The sequence below is a fragment of the Rhineura floridana genome, chromosome 1 (assembly GCF_030035675.1).
Source record: "Rhineura floridana isolate rRhiFlo1 chromosome 1, rRhiFlo1.hap2, whole genome shotgun sequence".
NCBI classification, from domain to species: Eukaryota; Metazoa; Chordata; class Lepidosauria; order Squamata; family Rhineuridae; genus Rhineura; species Rhineura floridana.
Window position 1 is genome coordinate 281,179,024 of NC_084480.1, and position 26,243 is coordinate 281,205,266.

The window sequence follows — 26,243 nt, forward strand, 5'->3', positions numbered from 1 at the left end:
GAGTTCTTAACGCTCTGGAGCAGCATATTGCTACAAGGCTGCAGATCAATGGAGGGTGCTAAGAGAGGGACGATGAAGTCCCATGACAAATGTTTGAGCTCTAGTAGCAGGGGCAGGGTGATGTTGGTTACCTGGCTTTCTAACATTGTGCATCGCTGCTGGTTACTGAGAAGGAGAGGGGCAAGGCAGCGGGGAGTGTAGGATGGACTCCACTACAGGAGCTCTCCGCTGCCTCACCTCTCCCTCTCAGTAAGTGGCAGCAACATGTGGCATTGTGAAACCAGGTAATATGTACATCAGTCAAAACTGCATGCCAAAAACTGTTTATTAGAAGAAATTCACACTAAAATGCTAAAGATTTTCACTGGGATTTTTTTAAAACTGCAAATTGCTGCAGAAATGTGGAGAACTTTGATTTAAGATTAGAAAAATGAGAAACTGAGAGAACCACAATTGATAGAACCTTCCATCCCTGCACTGAGGTTAGACTATTTCCAATCTTTATTAAACCTTTATTTTGATTGGTTTGCAGGGAGGTTATAGGACAAGTATAATTCATCCTAATTTTCTAGAGCTGTATATATTCCTGTTCATCATTTGTTCCTCTCATTTTTAGTGCATTTCTCCACCACTTTCCTAACTGCAAAAAGTTCTTTTTAAAATAAATAAATACATAAATAAAATGGATTTGTTGTAACACAGTGCTTTAATTCACTTAAATTGCACAAACCTAAAGTTCCAGTGTGTGTTTGAATTCTTCCTGCAAAATACTGACAATCCAGAGGCAACCTCAGTAATCCCCAGGGACATTTTTTACACCTCCTCCGTAAATTATTTCCAACATTTCCTAAAGGAGGACTGTCATTTCTGTCAGTGTCTGGAAATTTTAGCCTCCATTTGGTCAAGCACATTCTCACACACTACTGTCTCCAATGTACATGTCATTTGTTCCAGGGGTTTGGCTATAGTGCTGGTCTGCCGTACTGTTGGTTTGTTAGGAAAGGTTGAAGGATAATTTTGGGTGGTTCAGTCAGGCACATTTTTAGGTTGCCAGTATTTTCTAAAAGAGAGGAGTAACTGTCATTTAAATGTAGTTCTGAACTTAGGCATCTGTCAAAGAAGTATTCTTCTAACAGTTATTAGACAGAGAGAGTGCAGTTTGAAAGACTCATTACAGATGCAAATTTTCTTGCACCTGCATTTGCATGGGAATTAATGGGATCTTCAGGGAAATGGTGTCAGGGAAAAAGACAGGTGTATTCAGCAATGCTACAAAATAAGGAGAGGCCAAGAGCTTGTAAAAAACGTTTAGTGTTCTCATTCCTGAACTTGCAAGAATATTATGGTGCAATAGCTGATTGAAGATGGCAGCTGACAATCATTCTTGGTTTCCTCTGTACTCCCATTCCTCACGTGAAACCTCTGCCACCAGACTGACAGTTGGCCCAAAGACTTCTTGGAGGATCAGGAGAGCCCTGAGTTTATATCCCCACAGCTTGAAACCTCAAGGCCTACAAGAAGTCAGTGACTGTGGAAGAAGGTACTGGCCATTTCACTGGCCAGATACAGCATGCAGGGGCTGGTCGATTCTCTAATGAATATCTTGCCAAGGTTATAAATATCAGCCAGTTGCTTTAGGACACTCCTGAGAAGGTATGTTCTGCCTCAGCTGCAGGATCACTAATGGTGGTTCTGAAACCCACACTTTCCAGAGTCCCTCTCCAGGGTTCCCTGTCATAAGAACATCAGAAGAGCCCTGCTGGATCAGGCCAAACATCCATCTAGTCCAGCATTCTCCTTTCATAGAGACCAACCAGATGGCCATGGGAAGCCTGCAAGTAGAACCTGAGCAAAACAGTAGTCTCCCCACCTGCGATTCCAGGCAACTGGTATATAAGATACACACTGCCTGTGGCACTGGAGGTAGGACATAGCCATCATGGCTGGTATCCATTGATAGCCTTATCCTCCATGAATTTGCCTAATCCTCTTTTAAAGGCATCCAAGTTGGTGGCCATCACCACCTCCTGTGGGAGCGATTCTATAGTTTAACTATGTGCTGCGTGAAGTACTTTGTCCTGAATCTCCCAACATTCAGCTGCATTGGATGGGCCCATGTTCTCTGATGATGACAGAGGGACAATAACTTTTCTCTATCCACTTTTCCACACCATGCATAATTTTATAGAGCTCTATCATGTCTCCCCTTACTCGCCTTTTCTCTAATCTAAAAAGCCCCAAATGTAATAGAACCTGAAACTGAAAGACTATTAACCTTCCCCTTCCTTGGGCCATCACCTGTTTGCAGTGGTCAGCATTCCCATGGATCAGGATTCTCATATACCAAACACACGGGGAGGAGTGTGTTACTGCTGTTGACTCTGCCTCCAGTGTTGGCATACCTACTGGGCTCATCCCCAACCCCCACATGCAAAGCACAATGTCTTCAAGGGGTACCTTTACATATACACCTGTCCACTGAATGCACGGAGCAAGGGCACGCTGATGTGTTTAAAGTCTGACATATAACTGGGGGTGGGGACAAGTGCACAGTCCATTTCTTTTTGTGGAAACTTAATTGAATAATGCATGCTGTATACATACTTATGCATGAAAATATAACCATATCACATGCATTTCTTACATTTACAAACTAATGGGTTGTGGAGATGACACATAAGAACGTAAGAAGAGCCTGCTGGATCAAGCCAGTGGCCCATCTTGTCCAGCATCCTGTTCTCACAGGGGCCAACCAATTGCCCATGGGAAGCTCACAAGCAGGACCTGAGCACAAGAACACTCTCCTCCCCCCCCTGCGGTTTCCAGCAACTGGTATTCAGAAGTATACTGCCTCCGACTGTGGAGGCAGAGCATAGCCATAGTGGCTAGTAGCCTTTGATACCATTATCCTCCATGAATTTGTCTAATCCTCTTTTAAAACCCTCCAAGTTGGTGGCCATTAATGCCTCCTCTGGAAACAAGTTCCATAACTTAACTGTGTGCTGCATAAAGAAATACTTCCTTTTATTTGTCCTGAATCTTCCAGTATTCATTGGATGTCCATGAGTTTTAGGAGAGGGGGAAAAACCTTCTCTATATCCACTCTCTCCATGCCAAGCATGATTTTATAAACTTTTATTATGTCTCCTCTTTTCTCTAAATTATAAAGCCTCAAACAGTGCAACCTTTCCTCATAGGGGAGTTGCTCCATATCCTTGATTATCTTGATTGCCCTTTTTTGAACTTTTTCCAATTCTACAATATCCTGAGGTGAGGCAACCAGAACTGTACACAGTAATCCAAATGCTGTCACACCATAGGTTTGTACAATGGCATTATGATATTAGCAGTTTTATTTTCAGTGCCTTTCCTGATGATCTCTAGCATGGAATTTGCCTTTTTCACAGCTGCCACACACTGGGTTGACATCTTCATTGAGCTGTCCACTACGACCCCAAGGTCTCGATCCTGGTCAATCACCACCAGTTCAGACCCCATGCATGTATATGTGAAATTAAGATTGTTCACCCCAACATGCATCACTTTACACTTGCTCACATTAAACTGCATTTGCCATTTTACTGCCCATTCACTCAGTTTGAAAAGGTCCTTTTGGAGCTCTTCAAGTCTCTTTATTTTAATGACCTTGAACAATTTAGTATCATCAGCAATCCTGGCCATCTCACAGCTCATCCCTAACTCCTGTCGGCTTTCTCTGTTTGGTACATTTTCCTTCTCCCTGACAGGCTAATCTGCTGGGGTTTTCCTTCCCAGTGGAGATGAGACATGCCTTCGCCCTGCATGGGTGAGAAGCCTGCCGTTTAGGGTGCTAGGTCTGTAGCCCTTCTGCAGACCACATTCTCAGAGCAGGCTGTCCAATCTGCACAGAGCCTCCCAACCTCTCCATCTGTGGTGGCCTCTACCTTTGACCGGGTACCCATCTCCACCTATACCAACTGCTTCCAGAACTTCAGACTTGGGGAGCAGATTTTCAGTCGGCAGTATGCCCACATCTATGCCACACGTCTCACTCAGATAAGACCATTCGTGGTGGAGAGAGCAAGGCGCAAATGGGGGGACATCATTACAGTGAAGCTGTGTGACCTGCAGATAGCAGAGAAATGCTGTGTGGTGGGGACAGTCTTCAAGTCTATGCAGCTTCAGCCCTCTATCCTGTGGGATATCAGCAAAGAGAACAATCTGCCCCCACAGCCTCCCCACGCCAAGTACATCCACCAGTCGGATGAGCTGATCTGGGAAGACGAGCTGCAGCGAATCAAACTGGAGGGAGCCATACAAATTGACAAGCTGGTGACAGGGACCATACTTGCTGTCACCAGCTCAAAGAGGAATGATGGCAAGTTCCTTGTTGAGGATCAGTGCTTTGCAAATATGCCCACCCAGCTGCCCATGACAGGACCTAGCACAGACAGGTTTGTCTTGCTGGTGTCTGGCCTTGGCCTCCGTGGCAAGAGCAGAGAGTCTTCTGGGCATGCAGCTCCTGGTGGACATGGTGACTGGGCAACTGGGCACTGAAGGAGAGCAGTGCGGTGCAGCCCTCATCTCCAGAGTCATTCTGGCGGGCAGTTTGCTCAGCCAGAATACCCAGAGCAGAGACAGAATGAACAAGGCACAGTACCTAACCAAGAAGACTCAGGCTGCCAGCGTGGAGGCTGTGAAAATGCTGGATGAAATCCTGCTGCAGCTGAGCATGTCTGTGCCTGTAGATGTGATGCCTGGTGAGTTTGATCCCACCAGCTACACTTCGCTCCAGCAGCCACCGCGTTGCTGCAGGTTTCCCCTGTTGAGCGCCTACTCCATGCTGCAGCTGGTTACCTACCCTTATCAGGCTAACATTGATGGTTTCAGGTAAAGGCGGCTTTCCTAGCTGCTTAGGGCAGCACTACTGGTTCTTCTTAACATGTGCAGAGCACTTTCAGGGTTCAAAGCAGATCATGGAAGGGGGGTTCCAACTTCCCCACCACCCCTTGCCTTTGAAACTTCTTATAAAAGAAGTTGCTACTGGACAGGACTCTGAGTAACATCAAGCGATTTCTAGGGGGTTACTAGGAGCCAAGTGAAACTTTCAAAATTCTCTTACTTTTGCTATTGCCAGAAAGTGTAACATTGTGTGCCAAGAGATGTAATATTATGTTCATGATATTGACAAGGTGGTTTTGTGTGTGGTTATATTTAGTTATGTTACTGTTTTATTTTTTGTTATTAGAAAATTGTTTTTGCAATTGTTTTTGAGATGTATTTCTGTCCACCTTGTTGTAAACCGCTTTGAGCACAATTTTTGTGGAAAGGTGGCATACAAATAAAATGGTGAATGAATGAAACTCTAGATCTTTTATGAACAAGTTAAAAAGCACAGGCCCCAATAGTGATCCTTGAGGGATTCTGCTTTCTACCTCACTCCATTGGGAGAACTGTCCATTAATTCCTACTCTCCACTTCCTGCTGTTTAACCAGTTCCTGATTCACAAGCGGACCTCTCTGCTTATCCCATGACTGCTAAGCTTATTCAGGAGTCTTTGGTGAGATAACTAGGTGAAAGCTTTTCAAAAGTCCAAGTACACTATGTTAACCAGATTACCTTTACACTGTCAAAGAACTCCAGTCGCTTGGTGAGACAAGACTTACCCTTGTAGAAGCCATGGTGGCTCTGCTTCAGCAAGGCTTGTTCTTCTTTATGCTTAGTTATTTTATCTTTAACAATACTTTCTACCAGTTTTCCTGGGACAAACATTAAACTAACTGGCCTGTAATTTCCAGGATCCCCCCCAGATCCCTTTTTAAAGATTGGTATTACATTGGCCACTTTCCAGGCCACAAGTATGGAGGCAAATACATATTTTTGTTAGAAGATCAGCTACCTCACATTTGAGTTCATCATCTCATTCATGCATTGAGACTACAAAGCTGTGCTTGCTGGCATCCTACCTGCATAATTGTTTTTGTAGTTTATTGAGTAAATTTATTGAAAGCTAAGGTTTAGTTTAGCTCAAGGAACAAATGGGAAGAGTGAGGTGCCCAGGCCTCCTTGCCCTGCTGCCAAACTTGCTCTGCTGCTTAACTCGCCTTGCTGCTTTTGTCAGCTGGGAGGTCCCATTGAAGCTGCATAGTTTAGGGCCAACAAAATCTGGAGCCCAATCTACAAAAGTACAATGCATCACAACTCTTTCATCCTTATTCAGGAGTTTACCACTTATGTTCCTAACAACAGCATTTTGTGTGTTGCTGAAGGCTCTTCTAAGCACCATGGGCCACTGGCCTGATCCAGCAGGCTCTTCTTATGTTCTTATTCAGAGAGTCAACTAAACTGATAAAATAATCATGTCACCAGCTGCACACTCCTTCTCTGACTTGAATCATTCTCTTATGCAAGGAAGCAAATTGTGTTCCAGGTTTATAGCTGTATCTGTTTGAGAAATTATGCCTCTTATTATTACTGTGATTTGTTATTCACAACTGCTCCATTCTGTATGCTTGCAGTGTAGAGAAATTCATTTCATGCATATGTTATGAAAGTATGAAAGCAGACTCCCAGATCCCAATACACACACCCAATTTGGCATAATGACTTCTGGGGCAAAGAGTGAAGCTTTTATGCAGACCTGAATCCCTGCACCTCCAAATGGCAGAAATTTAGTGCTGGTTAAGAAATATTATTATTCTCCACTACAAATCCAGTTGCCATGTATACTCTGTTGTCTGTACTGGCTCACTGTACTTTTCCAGGCACAAGGCAGGTTGCCACATATACAAACTTGCAAGAAAAATGTGTAATGCTAAATAACATCTTGATCTTGCCACTGCACAGAACATTTCAGAATTGGTGGATGCGCCTTCATTAGCTTTGCCACAGTGGTCCATACATTGGTAACCTCATGATTAGGCTACTGCACTGTAATGTATGTGGGACCTTCTGCTTGGCTTGGAAGTGGCAGCTGTTTAGGGTACTTAGTAGGACACCCATCTTTAGACATATTATACCAATGTTGAAAGATCTGCACTGGCCTATTAGCTACCAAACCAAGTTCAAGGTTTTATTGTTGATATTTAAAGCCCTGTACAATTTAGAACCACCTCCTCCAGTTCAGACCAAGCCGATCTTTAAGATCTTCCAAGGACACCCTGTTGGTCATTTCACGACCAGAGGATTGTCAGTTGGGGACAATGTGGAAGTGGACTTTTTTAGGTAATAGCACTTGCCCTCTGAAATGCCCTCCTTAGGGTAATTCAAGGTGAGACAGTGATGACCAAACCTTCCTGGACTCTGACTCTGAATTTTCATTTTTTTTGTTTTGTACAGTTCAGTTTTATCAGCGACATACAATTGTGTTCTGTTTTTATCAAGCTTTGGGAAATTTTGTTGAATGTTGTTTGTTTGCCAAATGTTTTTATGTAAACTGCTTAGAGAATTTTACTGTATTAAGTGGTATAATGTTATATCAGATAAATTCATAAAAGTAGCTTTCAGGATGGTCAGACTTAGGGTACAAATGCAGATAAATAAAAACTGGGTAAGAGGCTGTGCACAATAGCACTCAGATTATGATGTCCTTTCCTTTTCAGCAACCTTGACACTAAAGAACTGTTTGGTAAGTTAATCTTGAATTTGAGTTTCTGGGGTTGTCACAGACAGGTGGATCTGAACAATGGGCCCTATAGCCAGAGCAGAACCTCTTTAATTACACTAGCTAATTGTGGAAAATGGAGCTACAAATAACTCCTAGGAAAGGTGGGGAAGATTGATAAAACATTACCACTAATTTGGAGTGTGACTAGAGAATTGTGCAGTCTCATATGATGTCTTTTAATTTAAATACCTTTCTAGAAAGATCCTTTTGGTTGGTGCAACAGAAGACATAGTACCTTTGCCTCTTATAGAAGCCTTCCCAAACCTGGTGCCCTCCAGATGTTTGGGACAGCTGTGGTCACTTGAGCTGATGGGAGTTGCAGTCCAAAACATCTGGAGAGGGTACCAGATTGGGAGAGGGCCTTTTACAGCGATGCAAAACAATTTCCAGGGAAAGATTTTCCATTTCTTGACATGAAAACCAGTTCCAGCTGAAATTCTCTTTTTCTGAGTGCTATTAAAGGGTCAGAAGCTCTATCCTCTGCTGCAGCAGTCTTCAGCTGTTTCAAGCCCAGATCCACCTTTAACCCAAATATTAATTTGGGGACCCATTTCTTAATTTCCCCCCATATATTCATATAGAAGTGGTAGTGCTGTTGCAGACCATTTTAGATCAGGTCATGCCCTAGTAGTGCATGTAAGGTATTTGTGCAAGGTAGATTCTCTAGTACCATCTCTATTCCCACTTGCCACGGCTGCTAACACGTGACATTCTTCGGCAGCTGCAGGAGTCTTAGCACCATGGCAGAAACCATCACTGATGCCTGCTATGCCCCCTCGTTATTTATTTATTTATGTTAGCAGGCCTGGTGCTCTGAGCAGTTCCAAAAAGCTGGCTCTAGCTGCTATTTTTATGTCCCATAATGCTCCAGAGCAGCACTATGGTCACATCCACTCCATGCCTTTAAGCACTCTTAAAGCACTTTAGCAGTCATGGCTTCCCCCAAAGAATTCTAGGAACTTTAGTTTGTCAAGGGTGCTTCTTACAGTTATTAGGAGACCTCTCATAGAGCTACAGTTCCCAGCACCTTTAACAAACTATAGTTCCCAGGATTCTTTGGAGGATGACATTGTAACAGTAGGGGGCCCTGCTCCAGAACCAACCCTACAGGGCAGCCTAATAGGCCTGGGGGACCATCATATTCCCAGAGCTTGGAAAAGTTGCTTTTTTGAACTACAACTTCCATCAGCCCCAGCCAGCATGGCCACTGGATAGGGCTGATGAGAGTTATAGTTCAAAAAAGTAACTTTTCCAAGCTCTGCATATTCCTCTCTCTCCGCTGCCACCACCTCCTTAAGTGTCACCCAGGGCAAGGGCATGGGATTCCTACTGTCTTGCAGTGATCTCCTTGGGAGCAGGGGAACAGTCAGCTGTATTCCAAGTCTCTTGCTTGGTAATGTCAGCCTGTCTCCCCTTTGCTCTCCCAAGTATTTTAACAACCAGTAGCATAGCCCAAGGAGCCTAAGGCATGTGGGAGAACAAGCAACCTTTGAGTGTGTGCAGAAACCAGTACAACCCAGAAATCCAATCCAACAGTTTATTTGAAGAGGACAGGTGATAAGGAAGAAGGGGAGAAATAATAAGAAGTATGCAGCTCAAAACTGAAATAAAACACTACAGCAGAATATTGGTTTAACTAATCTTACACTAATTTGAACTAACATTGCAAAGCATACTGTCAATGATCACGTCTGGTGCTGGCAGCTTCAGACATCAGTTGAAGGTTTAGAGATCAAGAGGGACAAAGCTGTATGGCCATAGCCCATTTTTAAGGGTTTCTTACCCATGTTGGTTTTGACGGATGGCTGGCTGTTTTCTGCCAATCACATCACATTTCCCAGGTAACCCAGTTGACATCTTCTGGGGAGTTGGGGATGGCTGTTTCTTATCACCAGGTTTCTCCCTGTTGCTCCCATAGAGAACCCACCTTGTTGGTTGTGTCTTTGGGAACTTGGCGGGAAGGATGTTACAAGCTTCTGCTTATACATAATAGAGGGTTGGGTGATCTTAAAATGACAGACTGGGGACAGCATAACTGTGCCACAGCATGGCTGTTAAAGTGCCAAAAAGGGTGCTTTAAATGTATGGTGTGGATGTTAATTTGTGTCGTGGGCATTATGGGAAAAACGTAACTGGAGTTTAGACCTGGCAGCATTACAAGTGCTGCAGCAGCCTGCCACTGCCAAGGATACCCACTCAGCACCCCTGAAACCTGGAGCTAATTGAACAAATTAACTGCAGATTCAGACAACTTTGATTTCCGTGCTTTTGATGACCCTGTGCAGAGAAATACTCATGGGAGCTGCATGATAACTTCAGATGTTTCCATCATGCTTGCTCTAAAAGCAATATTTTTTTCCAAAAGAAACAAATCAGTGGTCTTCATAGTTCCTCATGGTTCTATGAGGATCTCCTTGTATGTTCTTTTTCTCCTTATATGGCCTTTTCCACTTCATTTTGTGCAACAAGAGGAGAAAATGCCCTTCACCTTCTGAGTGCTTTCATTTTGGGTTAACCTAATAAGGATCAAAGGTTCCAGTTTTTCTTTGCCTAAAAGCAGTTGTAGGCCTTCCCCAAGTTCAGTCAGAACCACAGAATCATAAAGTTGGAAGGGGCCTATTAGGCCATTGAGTCCAACCCTCTGCTCAATGCAAGAATCCAAATTAAAGCATACCCAACAGGTGGCTGTCCAGCTGCTTGAATGCCTCTAGTGTTGGAGAGCCCATCACCTCCCTAAGTAATTGGTTCCATTGTCTTACCGCTCAAACAGTTTTTCCTGATGTACAGTTGAAATCTGACTTCCTGCAACTTGAGTCCATTATTCCATGTCCTGCACTCTGGTACGATTGAGAAGAGACCCTGGCCCTCCTCAGTGTGACAACCTTCTAAGTACTTGAAGAGTGCTATCATATCTCCCCTCAGTCTTCTCTTCTCAAGGCTAAACATGCCCAGTTATTTCAGTCTCTCCTCATAGGGCTTTGTTTCCAGTCCCCTGGTCATCCTTGTTGCCCTCCATGGCACTGGGAGAGGAGCATTTAACTCTTTTTGCTCCTGCACCATTTCTCTAATGGAAATCCTCTCCAGCAGTTAATAAGTATGGTGGGCTGGGGTGGATGTGTGTGTGTCCCTGTATTCTGTAGAAGAAGCAGCAACTGTAGACAGTAGTAAGTCTGTAATAACAGGGAAAAGGAACCTGTGGCCCTCAAAGATGTTATTGGACTTCAACTCCCATCAGATCCCAGCCAGCATGGCCAATGGTTAGGTATGATGGGAGTTGAAGTCCAATAATTCCTGGAGGGCCATCAGGGATCCCCAACCCCTGCTTAATTAACTCTCTTTTGGCATCTGATCTGCTGAAGGGTCATCTCCTTTCTTTGATTGTTTTGGCCATTTTGGATGCTGCTTTGCTTTTCTCTTTTTGTTTTAATAGGTCTGTTGTACCTTTTCTTGTGCAAGCTCCTGCTTTTGTACTTAGAAGTCAGAATACAGTACTGCCAGAGGCTTCACCACATTTCACAAAGCATCGGGCTGTTAGTAATGTAATCCCATGCCAGTGGCAAGGAGTCTTCTCCTGGATGATAGATTCTTATGCTTCTTGCCCGCTATACATTATTCATGTATTTGATTCATATTTTTTAATTTTTAAAAAATATTAGAATGATTCCTTGATCTTTCCTCCTTTGCTTGAGTTGTGAATTTCTATTTCTTTTAGAATATTTTTCCCAGCACTTGGGAGAGTATGTAAGTGTGCTGTCTGCTTTGGAAGACCTCAATGCATCCATACTGAAGGCAATGGACACCACAAAGAAAGTAGGAGAAAGTTTTATTCCTGTTCTTTTGCATATTTCAGATTGTGATGGTGGCTATTGTTGCATTAGTAGATGGAGCACTTGTTGTGTGAGGAAAACATCATTCCCTCTAGGACCATAAAGACCAGCTCTGAGCAATGCCCTTGCCCTTAATCCTTCTATACTGTCCAAGGGATTTTTGTTTTCCACTCAGAAAAAGCATTCTTGATAAATATGTATGAGATAACATTTTTTATAAGTTTAGTAAGGATTCATTTTGTAAAAATGATAGATGTTTTGAGCCAGTGCATCTGAAGAACTATTATCAAATTAGAGGGTGGCAACAGATGAGGTTTTACAGCTAACTGATTTATTACATATATCCATCTTGCCCTCTCTTTGGAATTCCAGAACATGTGACTGGCTAATGTTGGAGAAAGGATGCTAGGCTAGAGATGAACCTTTGATGTAATTCAGCAAGGCAATACTCATATCCAGAAATTCTGTTCTGTAACAAATTGCAGTGGAAATCCAAGAGATATGGCTTGCAGCTTTAGGTTGATATTCCAAACATTCATCTTACAGAACACCCATTTCTGTTTTTCAGTGATGACAGAGCACATGCTTTGCATGCAAAATGTCCCAGTTTCAATCCCTGGCATTTCCAGAATGGGGCTGGGAAATTTTCTGCCCTGTCTGCGATCTACTGCCACTCTGGTCAGTGTAGCAGACAATACTGAGCCAGCTGAACCACTGGTCTGACTCTGTATATGGCAGTTCCCTATGTTCCCATCTTGACTTTCTAAGTTGAACATTTTGCTTGTTGAGAAGCAGGGCCCAACTCCACAAAGTTCTTTAGCAATGCAACATATATATATATTTCCCCTCCTTGAGCGGTTAATCACACCATCTTACAAGATCAGGCGCAATGCACACTTTTCCAGACACTGTTTCAGATACTTGGCTCATTGTTTCCCAGGAGGGTACTGAAAGCAAATGTAAATCTTGGGTAACAGACTTCAGCTGTGCAGCTTACAGTCAGGTCAACAAAGAACATTAGACATTTTCAGTGGGAAAACGAGACCCTCCAGAGCAGCAGAGTCCTTGTTTAGTTCGTGTTTTACTTGAGGAGAAGGGCTGAGCCAGGCCCCTGGATGAATCATTCATCTTTGGTATCCAGGGTAACCAAGCAAGTAGAAAGAAAGATAGAAAGAAAACCAGGTAGTCTGAAGCCAATGAATCCCAGATCAGAATATATTGGAAACAGAAAAAACCTGAACTCGTGGAGAATAAAGCTCTGACACATTCAAAGAACATTTATTTCCAAATGTTAAAACAAACAAAACCGAGTAATTTATATCCCTTTATTAATTTTAATATTGAGTTATTTACTGAGTAATGTTATTGAGTTTATTGAACAGAATGTGTTTTTATGATAATTATTTAACAGGTGTATGAAGACATCATTTCAGCATTAAAAGAAAATTGAAATAAGCCGCCCCAGTTTGGGAGCTGAAGTACATGTTATGAGAGACACGCAGATGCACTGACAGCTATAGTTGTGCATTTCATTTCCATATCTGCCTGGTAACATTTAGCGCAGAGGAGGGAAACTTGTGGCCCTCCGGTCGTTGTTAGACTATGACCCCATCATCCCTGACTATCAGGGGTATAGTTGTCCAGGGTCTTAGGGTTTCTTAGATCCCTTACGTTTTTGGGTCCCAGTAGGGTTCCTATGTCTCCAGCATCCTACAGGCCAATTAGCATGAAAGGGACGTGTGTTAGCCTTCTAACAGGCTTTCTTGTCCTTTCCTGCTGATTGGGGCCAATCAGAGTGAGAGAAAGTGAGTCAGCCACTGAGAAGACACTTTTCAGTAGCTAACACTCTCTCCTTTCATGCTTACTAGCTCCTAGAGGCATCTGTTATTGTGGGAGAAGGCATTAACAAGAACCTCATTCTCAATCCACCAGCAAAAACATGGGGAGAGTGGGCATGGCTGTGGCTAACATGAAGGGACCCTGCAATTCTGAATTTGCCACTACACTACTGCTGACCATTGGCCATGGTGGTTAAGAATGATGGGAGCTGGAGTCCAACAAGATCTGGAAGGCTGTAGGTTTTCCACCCCTGATTTAGGGTCAACTACACATGACTCTAAGTGCATCTTGATCAACCATGTCAGGGGTTTTAGAAAAATTAATAGCATGCACCATTTTTGTTGAGATCACAGCACATGGGGAAGGAAGGTTTATCCCTTTCCTTGTGTGTCAAGATCCCAATAAAAAGTTGCTATTAGCTCTGAAGGGGAAACACCTTTTGGTGCCATTGGTGTTTGTCAGCTCCCCATGCAATCCCAGTGAAAATCAGAGCCTACCCCCCAATGCCTGCTATTTGTTTGTTTGTTTGTTTTAAACCATGACAGGGTTGATCAATATACTTTGAGCATCCCATCGAGTTTGGCCTTCAGTTCATGAAGACTGATGATGTTATGCCATCCTACTAGAGTTTCTCCATCCTCATTGCATTTAATTGGCTGCCTCTTATAGTGGTGGTAAAATTTTGAGCACAATAAAGTAATCTTTAACTAAAATCACTGGGCACTTGGAGAGGAGCTGTGAGACTGTTGTCCTCAGGAACAGATAGTCACATAGTCTTCCTGACATGCAGTTTGAAAATTCACAGTGTGTGTTATCAAAGCGTTAAGGAATTATGGATCCAGCATAATTTTGATTATATTCAAGTATGCATTTGGGGGACCCTGGAAAGGAAATGTGCACTTACTTAGATTTAAAGTGGGACCTGCAGCAAACTGTTGTAGTGCGGTGTGCTCCTGTTTAGAGTTCTATCGTTCTGTGCCTTCTTTTAGGATACTCAGTTTCTTTTTCCCTTTCTACTGGTTTTCCATTCCTCTTCCCACAACAGACAGCATTCTGTGGCCACTGAACATGATCAGTCTTCAGTGCTGGCCTAAGACATTTTCCTACCTGATATTGTATTGCCAAATGCCTAGCCTGGGCAGGCACCAAGCAAATTAGTTTGAAATTTCAAATAAATAAAATAAAAGGCAATGAACACACTGGTGGTGAAGAAGTTAACTGATTTATTAAAGCAAAGCTGCGTTCCTTGAGCTGTTTCTTGATGTTATTTTGAGGCTTGTTGAGGCTTTTGAGACCTCTTGAGGCTTTTGAAACCACTTGATGCTTAATCTCCCCAATCTAGGGGTCCTCTTATACCCCAAAGAGGGGGCACCTTATACCTACGAGATCTTTATCTTCCTAGCACCCAGGTGTCTGGGTTCTCACACAGGTGACTTTTGTTTATCTCTCCTGACCCTGAATGTGCTACAGTTGTGACACTGAATGTGCTACACTTGTGACATTCATTCCCAGCATTCGCCCATGCCCTCCCTTAATGAGTTCATGGGCATAACTGCTTATTTTGACTAACAAGAGTCTTTCTCTGACTCTTGTTTACATAAGCAGGGTGAAAACATGTGTAAACCAATTAAGCTCACTGTCCCTGCTCAGTTTGGGAAAGTCATAAACAAGCCCACCTGGGCAAGCTGGGGTGTGAGACAAGCTGGATTGTTTTGGTTAATTGAACAACTTTCCCAAGCCTTGTTTTGAACATAGACAGAGTGAAAACCTTCTTTCTCAGCTTATTATAAATCATATCAGAAAGACTGTGCTTTGTGCTCTCCAAATTCCAATACTATACAATGACAGTGTGCTAAGCAATAAACACCCCAATAAATCAGGGGTATGAGACATGAATTATGGGACGGGAGAATGGGGCATGCCATACTAATCCTCCTGGGCCCTCACATCAAGATAGCTTCTGGAAATATATGGCATTACAGATATGAAGAACAAAATGGCACCCCCCTCCCAGTCCAGGTACTGGACTGCCAGTTCAATCTTAATTCAATACCAGCAATGGGTCAGCATCCCTCACCACATCTGAGGGCAGCAGGTTAGTCTAGGGGACACAGGGCAGACTATGTGACACACCCAACTTTGTCCTCTAACACCATGCCCCAACTCACTGCCCCATAGCATCTGTTGCCTACGATGGCTAACTAACTCTGCCTAATGGTAGGACAGGCCCTGTCAGTCTTCACTGGGCTATTTTTGGGTGAGGGATGTTGTCCCCTTAGGATACTCCTGCAAAGCTTGGGGTTCTCCCAAGAATGCTGACACTTCCCTCCTGTTTCTCAGTAGCCATGTCTCTTGGCAAATAGCCATCATAACTCAGCACCTGAGTTCACTTATTAGTATATATGCAGTGGAGACTGGTGGCCCCAATGTCAGTGGGGCAGTGAATCCACTCCTGATTTTAGCCCGAACTTTCAAGGAGCTGGATAGCTCCTTGAAATTTCAGACTAAAATCTGGAGTGGATTCACTGTTCCACTGATATTGAGGCCACCAGTCTCTGCTGTATATATGCTACTGATATGACCACTCTTTCTTGTCCCTGTCAGCTTGATCTTATGAATTTTTGAAGCTCCAGCATCTGAAGCTGTAATTTTGTTATAGATTATTAAATTTAGGTATTGCTTCCCACTAAAAAAGTCCTGAAGTGATTTACAGCCAAGTAAAAAATATAATAAAACCACATAAACATATTAAAAACAGTTTTAACAATACAAAATTATATCGTTGTTATGTGCCTCCAAGTCAACTACGACTTATGGCGACCCTATGAATCAGCAACCTCCAAGAGCATCTGTCATGAACCACCCTGTTCAGATCTTATAAGCCTCTTGTATATCATTGATGTTGTCCAAATACTTGGGATAACAAAAACATATTTGCCTGGTGCTGAAATGATGACAAGGTTTACACCACGCAGGCCTCCATAAACTGCTGTAGCTAAAGTTTGATTGAATGCCTCAGAAAAGGTGCAAAGCTGACTGGATCTTCCCCACTTCCCAGGAAATGCCCCCCTTGCTTCCAGCTTAATATCCCTAAGGAATTTTACCAAAGCAAACCTTTTTTTGGCTTCCTTCATAAGAAGAGTCTTTCTGGATCTGACTTTTCAGTCCAGCATTCTGATCTCACAGTGGCCAACCAGATGCCTATGAGAAGCCCGCAGGCAGGACATGAGCATAATAGCCCTCTTACAACATGTTGCCTCTGACACTGGAGTTAATACAGCCATCATGATTAGTAGCCTTTTAATCCATATATAATCCCTTTTGAAGGAAGTTGGTGGCCATAACCACATCTTGTGGTAGCAAATTGTATAGTTTAACTATGCACGGTGAGAAGAAGTACTTCCTTTTGTCTGTCCTGAAACTCCAACATTCAGCTTTATTGGATGACTCCTGGTTCTGCTATTATATGAGAGGAGAAAATTCCTTAGACGTTTTGCTTGAACAGGAAGCTCCAAATTTACTTCTGGAATTTGGTGGCAACCTTAGTCTTCCTATTCACTTGTTCCTCACCTCCCATGATTACCATCATACAAAGGGGAGAGCAGGGGCGAATCTGTTGGCCGTGCCACCTCCAACACATCTCCATTGCCATGCCTGCAACCCTCACGTGTTGGGGACTGAATGTCTGCAAGGGGGAGCCTGCTGTACTTAAGGAGGCTCTCTGAGCTATTAAGAACCATGGACGATCAGGCTCCCCACTGCAAGAACAGCAACCCAGACATACTGGAGGAGGCAAGACCAATGAACTTGTGCTCTGCTCTCCCCCTTGTATGACACAGTAATCATATGGGAGCAGAGGTAGAACAAGAGAATAGGGCTCTAGGCATGTTGTCAAAATGTTTACGCTCCCTCAAAATTCTCCCGTTGCTCTGCCCAAGCAGGAACCTCCAAATCTAGGACTGCACACTCACTTTGGGGAGGCACTTTTCAGTGGGACCCACACAGTGACTCATCCTGTCATTTGCTGAAGCAAAAATGCTGTATGTTCTGGCCTGGTTCGTGTTGTGCCACTGGGAGAAGAACAATAACAGTAATATGTGATTTAAGAATGTTTTTACTTCCTTTCCAAGGTATGAGGTTTGAATTCTAAAGATACCTTAGGAAAACATGTTTAGCTAATGCCTCATTGTTTTGTCACTGAGGCAGAGCATGCAAGGCAGGGAGTGAAAGCCCTGTATATTTATAGTTGAGTGTCTGGGGAGAGGAAGAAAATGGGGGAAAATGTGGCATACAAATCCCATTACTTCGCTCCTGGAGATGAGCTGCTATGAGTCACTTCTGTTGCAAAATAGAACTGTGACTAGATTAACAATTGGTTTGAGAAAGATTTTTCTTGCATCTGTCAGGTTACAATTTGCCTGATCAAAGTGGAAATGGGGAGAACTGTTTTTAGCCCTCTCTCTGTCTAACTTACCAAAACAAAGTATTAAAAAACTGAAATGCTTTGAAAGAGATGAGGCATCTTGCCTCTCATTATCGTTTTCTCCCTTGTATTGTTATTTAATGTATCTTCAATATAAACCTGCAGAACCCATACAAAACTGCTACCTATAGCTATCAAGCAATGGTCCACTTTACAGTGTATGGCAATCCTGAGGGCTGCAGCTGCACTGATGTTTTTCTGCAGTAAAGACAGCAAGTGTGAAGGAACAAAATGTAGTGGACCCATGGTCTGGAAGCCACAGCTAAGCATTATGTTTTGCAAGCATACTCAAACAATTCATAGAATGAACAATGACAGCACAAGGCATTTTGCAGTAGACCCCAAATTTGAGTGTACTTTGAAAAATGGGGACCAACACTCTGAAGGCGCTTGCTGCATCATTCAGGTACCACTTCCTGTATTCATCTAGCCTACCTCATTATGTCATCTAAAGAAAGTACACTCACCCTGATGCTTGGCCGGGGCAACCTTGCCAGGAACAGAATTCAAGTCTTTCATTATTCTAAACTGTTGGAATAGGCAAACTTGCATGTTCCCTTGTGAAAAAGGAGATGTTCCCTTTAAGGGATATTTGGGAAATATCCCATGTACCTGTTTACCATGAAGTAACTTCCTAATGGGTGGGATTAGTTACCTGGCTTCCTCCTCCTTTGTCCTGGGGATTCCTGCATAATCTCCATTACTGAGCTGTTTACCTCTGGAAGAGGCTGCATGGCAGATGCTCTCCTGAGAGTATCACTACCAAAGACTAAAATGGACTAAGGCTTCTACTTCTTCTTTCATCTAAGCCAGAGCCTATGTTTCCTGAACATATGAAAGGTCATGAGTAAATATTCTTTATCTTTTTACCTAAGAAGACTGTGTGTGAGTTACTTGACTAACTAGTACGTCTGTGGGAAAGGTGTGGACTGGTTTATATTCTCACTCTACTGCTTGTGTTTATATCTCTACTAAGAAATAGGACCACAAAACCATTTCCTATTTCATTTTATATTTTTTAAAATACCAAACATAAACAACTATATGCTAGTGCCTTCTGTATCATTACTTAACTTTTCTTATGCTTTTCAAACTGAAAGCTTCTGGTCTAGGGAACCAGCCAGGGCTATGCATTTAGTACCACCTAGCAAGACTGCCCACTCCATGAGCAAGAGCAAAGCCGCAGCTAACAAAGCATCTCAGCCTCAGTGACAAAGCGTCAAGCCTAGGTAACAAGTGAGTTAAACAGCCAAGTGAGTTCAGCAGCAGGGCAAAGAGGCCACGGTAGGTTACTCACCCTGTCCCCTTATTGTTTTAACACATCCCAAGTTCCCAAGTAAACTAAGGCTGTGAGTACACCAATTGCCTACAGCAAAGCATTTCCATTGGCCACACCTGGAGGGTGAATGGACTGATCTGCTGATCAGTTGCAAAATCTATTTGAAGCAAATTAAAAGAAAAATACACTCAAGCTGGTCCTGCCAGGTTTTACAGTAAAAAGGGGTGGGGTTGGACTAGTGTTGTGTGTCCCTGTTTTCAGAAAAGAGAGGAGGAGATGCATTGGCTACGAAGGCCCTCCTCCGGGTTCCGACTCATAGAGAGGCCCGGAGGGTGGTGACAAGATCTAGGGCCTTCTCAGTGGTGGCCCCCGAACTGTGGAACAGTTTCTCCGAGGAGGTGCGCCTGGTGCTGACATTGTTATCCTTTCAGCGCCAGGTTAAAACCTTCCTCTTTTCCAAAGCATTTTAATTTAAGTTAACCTGATTTTCATATCTGTTGTACTGATTTTAGATTGTTCTTATTTTATATGTTCTTATTGTATTATACTGTGTATTTTATTGTATTCTCTGTGTTCACCGCCCAGAGAGCTATTGCTAGTCGGGCGGTATAAAAGTCTAATAAATAATAATAATAATAATAATAATTGGAACCATCAGAACAGTGAGTGTCTCTGCCCTAATTCAATAAACAAAACAACAAGTATGCAGGTAGAAAGTCAGGGGTGTGGGGGCTATCCAATGTATTCCACAGAATGTCAAATGTATGACTGTCTCCATGCTGGACAGAAGCTGTGGATGTGCGCTCAGTGCAATGAGATCCTGGGGAACACGTCTGTACCCATGAGACCAAGCTGGCTGACCTGGAGAAGCTGGAAGAGGCAGAGAAGTTGGGGGACGAGGCCTTTGGGAATGTGATAGCTATGTCCCACTTGCAGGCTGTCAGCTCCCGCACTGTCAAGAGGAAGTGGGGGCTCTGAGGAGCAATCCTCCAGGGGACTGGTAAAAAAGAAGTTGAAAAGGAAAGAAGGACAAATCTCTTCAGGCTGTTTAAAAAACCTAGATGCTCAGCTAGAATGTACACCATCAATCAGGAAATTTGCTACCAGAGCCAAGAGGATGCCAGACTGGTTAACAAACAAAGTGAAAAAAGCTAATAGAGGCAAGAAGGCTTCCTTCTGCAACCCAAAGTCTGCTCTAAATGAAGAGGACAAAAAGGAACACAAACTTTGGCAAAAGAAATGCAAGCAGACCATAAGTGAAGAATTCTAGAAGCACATTGCTAAAAACATGAAGATTATTAACAGAAAATAAATAATAATACATTAGGAACAAGAAACCAACTAGGGAAGAAGTTGTACCTATGTTGTACCTTCACTTTTGGAAGCAGTATGCCTCTGAATATGAGTTGCTGAGAATCACAAGTGGAGAGAGTGCTATTGCACTCAGATCTTGCTTGCAGGATTCCCATGGGCATCTGGCTGGTCACTATAAGGGCACAGGATGCTGGACTAAATAGCTTTTTGGCTGATCTAGCAGGACCTTTCTTGGGACAAGCCAGGCCTGAATAAAAGGGACAGGCTCCAGTTGAACTGGGATGGAACCAAGCTGTTGGCACTTAAAATGAAGAAGGTGACAGAGCAGCTTTTAAACTGATGTGCAGGGGAGGGGGTCGACAAGAGCTCAGGTGGTTTCTGTTCAGAAAAATCTCCCTGGATAAAAATTTGAATGCGAGAGGCATAGAACTAGGCATTGTGAGTGCAGGGGCACAGGATAGCTATTCAGAAAGGCCAACTCACCACTGGTCAAAAAACGTGCCAAAGCCATTTGAAGAGAGACACTGACAGAAGCCTCTGAGCCAAGGTGGGAGAACTGGTGTGCTGATACAGCAGGCATAATGGAAACATGGTGGAATGGAGAGAACCAGTGGGACAGTTATCTCTGGATAACTCTATGGAACGGACAGGAAAGGATGTACTGGAGGTGGTCTCATGCTGTACATCAAAGAGGACATTAAGTCCAGCAAGCTAGAAATCCCCAAAGGGGCAGACTCCTCCACAGAATCATTGTGGGCAGTGATAGCAGGCCCCAAGAATAATTTAGTGCTGGGGATGTGCTATCATCCCCCTGATCAAAATGCTGAGGGAGATCTTGAGATTAAGAATGAAATAAAGAAAGCATCCAAAAGAGGAAATGTAATAATGGGTGGCTTCAACTACCCCCACATAGACTGACTATATATATATTTCCATTTACGTATCGGTATGAGAAATGCAAATCAGGTAGTTTCTCATTAAAATGCAAATAAAATCAAATTTGTTCCCCATCTCTGTCCACCAGTCTACACACACACAATCTGTAGCAAAAAGTATTATATGTCTTTTCCAAACAATATTTAAAAACCTAAAAATGAATGATTTTATTACAGCTGTGTTAGCTTGTACAATGCTTCTGTTTAATTTATTTATAAGCATGATGGATCCTTAAGGTCAGAGTAACAAAACTAATGAAAAAATACAAAAAAATGGAGCTGGGAGGCAAGCAAGGTAGAGCTGTGTACATTTCCTCTTGTGCTGTTTCTTGTGTGGGAAAATAACAAGAACTTCTGGTGTTCCCTTTCATTTCTTGCCCACATTTTATACCTGTAGAGTCAAGAGAAGCCAGTGCTTTAATTTTGCAACTAGCAACAGGAAAGTTTGTGTGAATAATCAGAGTTCTCAAAACTATGATATACCGCATATAAATCAATATAAACAGCTTTTATATACAATCATACAAACAGTTCCAATATAAAAATGCTTGTGAATGCTTCGTACCCCCATCAATAGCAATCAAAAACATCTTTTACTACCTCTGTGTTTATCCGAGTAGTTAAAAGCACCTCTCTGCCACAATGATGCAATTACACGCGCTTCTCCTAGACAGTTATATCAATCACAGTACCGTAATCATTTGCTTCTCAACCCCGCTGCTGACTTTGTAATGTTTCCTTTTTTAAAAATAAACATATAAGCAGAGTATAATGGAAGCAAACAGAGCCATGTCACCAGACAGTAAAGCCACTCATCCTGCATAAGATTGGCCCAGACAAGTTGTTTAAGACTTTCAGAGGTGGGCCAGATCTTTATCTCCTGTGGGCCAGGGCCTGGCTTGACAGGTGGGTGGGACTACCCAGCTGCCAATCACCTGGCATCACAATGATGTCAGGTTACCTGTTATTCCCTACATGTAAGATTGTCAGGGCTTGCAATCAGCATCTGCTGATTGTCGGGGCTTGCAAATGCTGTGCATGGAGATATGAAAAAACCCACAATCCTTGCCCAGCACTTTGCAAATTCCAACAATCAGCTGATTAATGGTGTTTGCAAGGCACTGTACACAAAGCTCTGCAGGTGCTGACGATCAACTTGTCAGTGGTGCTTGCAAACCTCATTTGGCCCAGCCATATCTTCACCTGCTCCTCTAGGGTAGGTGGCACAGAAACCATAATAATGGCCGCCTGCATTTTAGCACAGCCTCATGAATCTGGTGACTTCAAAAAGTTTTGGACTACAACTCTCATCAGCTCCAGCCAGCACACTGTGCTTATGGATACAACTGGAAGATACTAAGTTGGTGAAGGCAGGGTTAGCATCTCCCCAAACTACTCTTCAGAATTCTTGTTTCAGGCAGACATCTGTAATGTTTATAGAGCTGAACATCCTTTGATCATCAAAGCTTCTCCCCCCCATCAAATTTCACACAGGCAAGCCAGACCTTTTCCTTTTGCCAATATTTTACTCTTTGTCAACAAAGAATACTGCTATTCAGAGGCAGTCATTTCAGATATCTTCTGAAGAATTTGAATTGCATGGCCCATTACAATATATTATTATGGACTGCTCTGGCTTTGTTTCACAGAGAATCAAAGCTTCCAGTGATGCAATTAGCTCTGCCAGATACAGCAGCTTTAATCCAATTAGAGGAGCCATGTCAAACAATTTAGGGAGAGGCAGAAATTAGCCTTACTGGTACAAATGAGTTCTGTCGCTTTAAAGAAGGCCACTACCACAAATGTTTTTCACAGAGAGCTGGTGCTAGCTTCAGAATGGTGCCAAAGGGAGTAAGAGACAATCTGTCCTGCTGGGATTTTCTCTGTTAGCTTTAGTAGCAGCTATTTTGATTGACAATATCACAGGCTTCATTAATGCTCATGGATGCTAATTAGATGTCGGCAATGACTTTAATGTCTACAGGTACACATTAACATGGATGATTCATGGGGTGGCTTAACAGCTGGGATTTCAACAACCACTTGATCTTCCAGCAGGAGCAGCATGTACTTCTGTCTTAGAATGCTTCCAGACTGTTTCTATTTTCAGATGGAATTCAATCACATACCGAGAAATACAGGCTGCACAATTATAGCTGATTGGGAGGTCTTGAACAACAAACCTGTTTACCCAAAAAAGCAGCCTTTTCGCAGTTAGGAAAGTGATGGGGAAATGTATGGGAAACTGTGGAATAATACTTGCTTTGACACATCATCTAACCTCCCCACAAACAAATCAGGATGAATACTTACTAAATAGCCAATTTCATCTAATCTCACTGCAAACAAATCAGAATGAATGCTTAATAAACAGGTCACCTGGAAGCACCCTTAGGAAACATATTTGATATAGTACCACAAGTTAGGAATCTCTGGCAACCAGGTTGCTTATGGGGGGGGTAGAATATGGGATATCCAAAGCTAGCATCCTGACCCCCCCCCACACACACAGAGGCTTTAGCACTAGCAGAACATATTAAATCCAACAGAATATCACCTGCAGGTTCTGCAATATAATTTATGTCATCGAATGCAAAAAAACAGGATGTCATATCCAAATACATAGGAAAAACTGCAACTGACCTACACACATGCTTCAGAAACCACAAATTGGTAATCTTGACTAAAATAATGGAGCCACCAGTTTCAAAACATTTCAACACTGAGGGCCACAGCCTGTTTGACTTTTCTATAATAGCTATGGAGATGCCAAAAGATCCAGCAGCACTGAAGAAGAGGGAGAACTTTTGGATATACTCTCTGGACACATTGGCACCACATGGCCTTAACCTGGAGGACAGTATAAACATTACTTAGCTTCTGCAAATGAAGCCTCCCTGAATACTCCATCCTCAAAAGCTCTATAACTGCCACCTTGGTAGCAGCATTTGTTCGACGATGATGAAGACCTGGAAGTGTTCAGCAAGGATGCATCCCTAACAGAGGTAGATTCATTCAGTCCTTTGATGCCAACATCCCCATCTTCAATGATAAACCACTACAAATTTGAAGATGAATTTGAAATTATCTTTTCATTACCGTTGACAATCCAGAAAGCTACATCACTGCCCTTGAGACATTCATCACCTACAGGGTCGTTACAAAGACAACCCATGGTGAATTTGACTCCAGTGAGTATGAAGTTAGGCAATGCTATCAAGATTTCCTTTGGTTAAAGGGAAGACTTGAAGAAGCACACCCAACACTCATCATTCCCCGTTACCTGACAAATTCATATGAAAGGAGTTATAGAATGATTTAATGATGAATTCATTGAAATGAGGAGGAAAGCACTGCATAAATTTTTAAACTGAATTGCTGATCATCCCACTTTAACTTTTAATGAGGACTTTAAATTTTTTCTCACTGCACAAGCCTGGGAACTTTCATCTCACAAGAAGCAGGGTCCTGGTTTGTTCAGCAGAATGGGACAAACTGTCAAGGCAGGTGTGTCATTGATGCGAGGAGGCACTGTGAAAAACTGCCCTGAAGCATTTAAAGAAATGATTGACTACATGGACGTATTTAGCCAGAAAATGAGTCTGTTGGACAAAATATCCCACCGAGTCTACAAGGAAGAGAGAGACTATTTTTATGAACTGAAAGAATTCGGCCCCATCCACACACTTTGGTCTGCATCCGAAGAAGATCTGGATGACACGCTAAAAGGGATGGCAAGTTGCATTGAGAAATGTTGCAAGGCTACAGAGAAACGGATGGCAGTGCTCTCTGAGCCTCTTCCCTGCTATAAATGAGTATTTGCTCTACAGTGAAATATTAAGGGGAGTTTTGAAATGAAGAGACCACAAGCAGAGCTGGATTCCAAAGTGAACGCTGTATATAATAAAAAGGCAGAAAATGATCTGCTATTGGAAGAGACTGGAAAACATGAGGACAAAGTGGAGTGTGCCAATAATGCTCTGAAGGCTGACTGGGATAGATAGAAGGAAAGCATGCATCTTGACATGAAGCTGGCTTTTAGCAATATGGCAGAAAATAATATCTGCTATTATGAACAGGAATGAGTTGACCTGGGTGGTTGCGGCTGGGGGCTGGTCGGTGCAGAAGACTGGAAAGGGTAATGCATTGGGGTGACTGGAGTGTGGCCATGCACGTCATGCCCTGGATGGAGGAACTGAAACATCTCATCACAGAAGCCCAGGGAATAGACAGTTGGACGACCCCATTTTCCCTGATCACAGTGCTGTCGATGGGTGCTAAATCCCCAACACCTGCCTGGTTTATCAGAGCTCAGAGTATCAGCTGCAAATACATTCTTCCTGAGGCCCATGCAAGGAATTCCCGTGTTTGAATCTTTTGCACCTGGGTCCCTTGTGGCCTACTCTGGCTTTTATACTGTGTTTATGTATATGGATATTGTTCATGTATTTTGTTTTGTAAATTAATTTGATATATTTTTGATTGTACCATGTGTATTCAATTGTAAACCGAATTAAGACCTTTCAGATAGTAAGCGGTCTATAAATGGAAATATAAAATAAATAATAAAATGTGTATGTTACCAGCTGATGAAAGTGGAAGCTGAAACATTTTGGTAGTACAATACAAACCTCTGTTTTGTTAATCACAATTACGTGTATATATTTTTAGGTGATTAATGCAACCCGTATAGGGGTCCAGAGCAAGTTTGGGTGAAGTTCTGTTTGTTACTTTCAAAACTCTCTCTCTCTCTCATAAGAATATAAGAGCCCTGTTGGATTAGACAAAGGCCCACCTAATCCAGGATCCTGTTTCCCATAATGGCTAACTAGATACCTATAGGAAGCCTACAAGCAAGACAAGGAGGCAAGAGCCCTCCCCTGCTGTTGTTCCTCAGTAATTCAGAGGCATCACTAGTAG

General features: G+C 42.8%; 1 protein-coding gene and 2 pseudogenes across 2 annotated transcripts in view; all 3 read left to right on the forward strand.

Annotated features, from left to right (window-relative positions):
- The window catches only part of NECAB1 (N-terminal EF-hand calcium binding protein 1), an 84,689-nt gene that overhangs the window by 29,590 nt on the left and 28,856 nt on the right, over nt 1–26,243 (forward strand). For both annotated transcript variants that reach the window (XM_061607154.1, XM_061607164.1), the window contains exons 4-5: nt 7,582–7,607; nt 11,359–11,456. In XM_061607154.1, coding sequence (XP_061463138.1) covers nt 7,582–7,607; nt 11,359–11,456 — 124 coding nt within the window. The remainder of the gene's footprint in view (nt 1–7,581; nt 7,608–11,358; nt 11,457–26,243) is intronic.
- Nucleotides 1,365–4,873, forward strand: LOC133375587 (DNA polymerase delta subunit 2-like; annotated as a pseudogene).
- LOC133375588 (sorting nexin-7-like) lies at nt 23,160–25,408 on the forward strand (annotated as a pseudogene).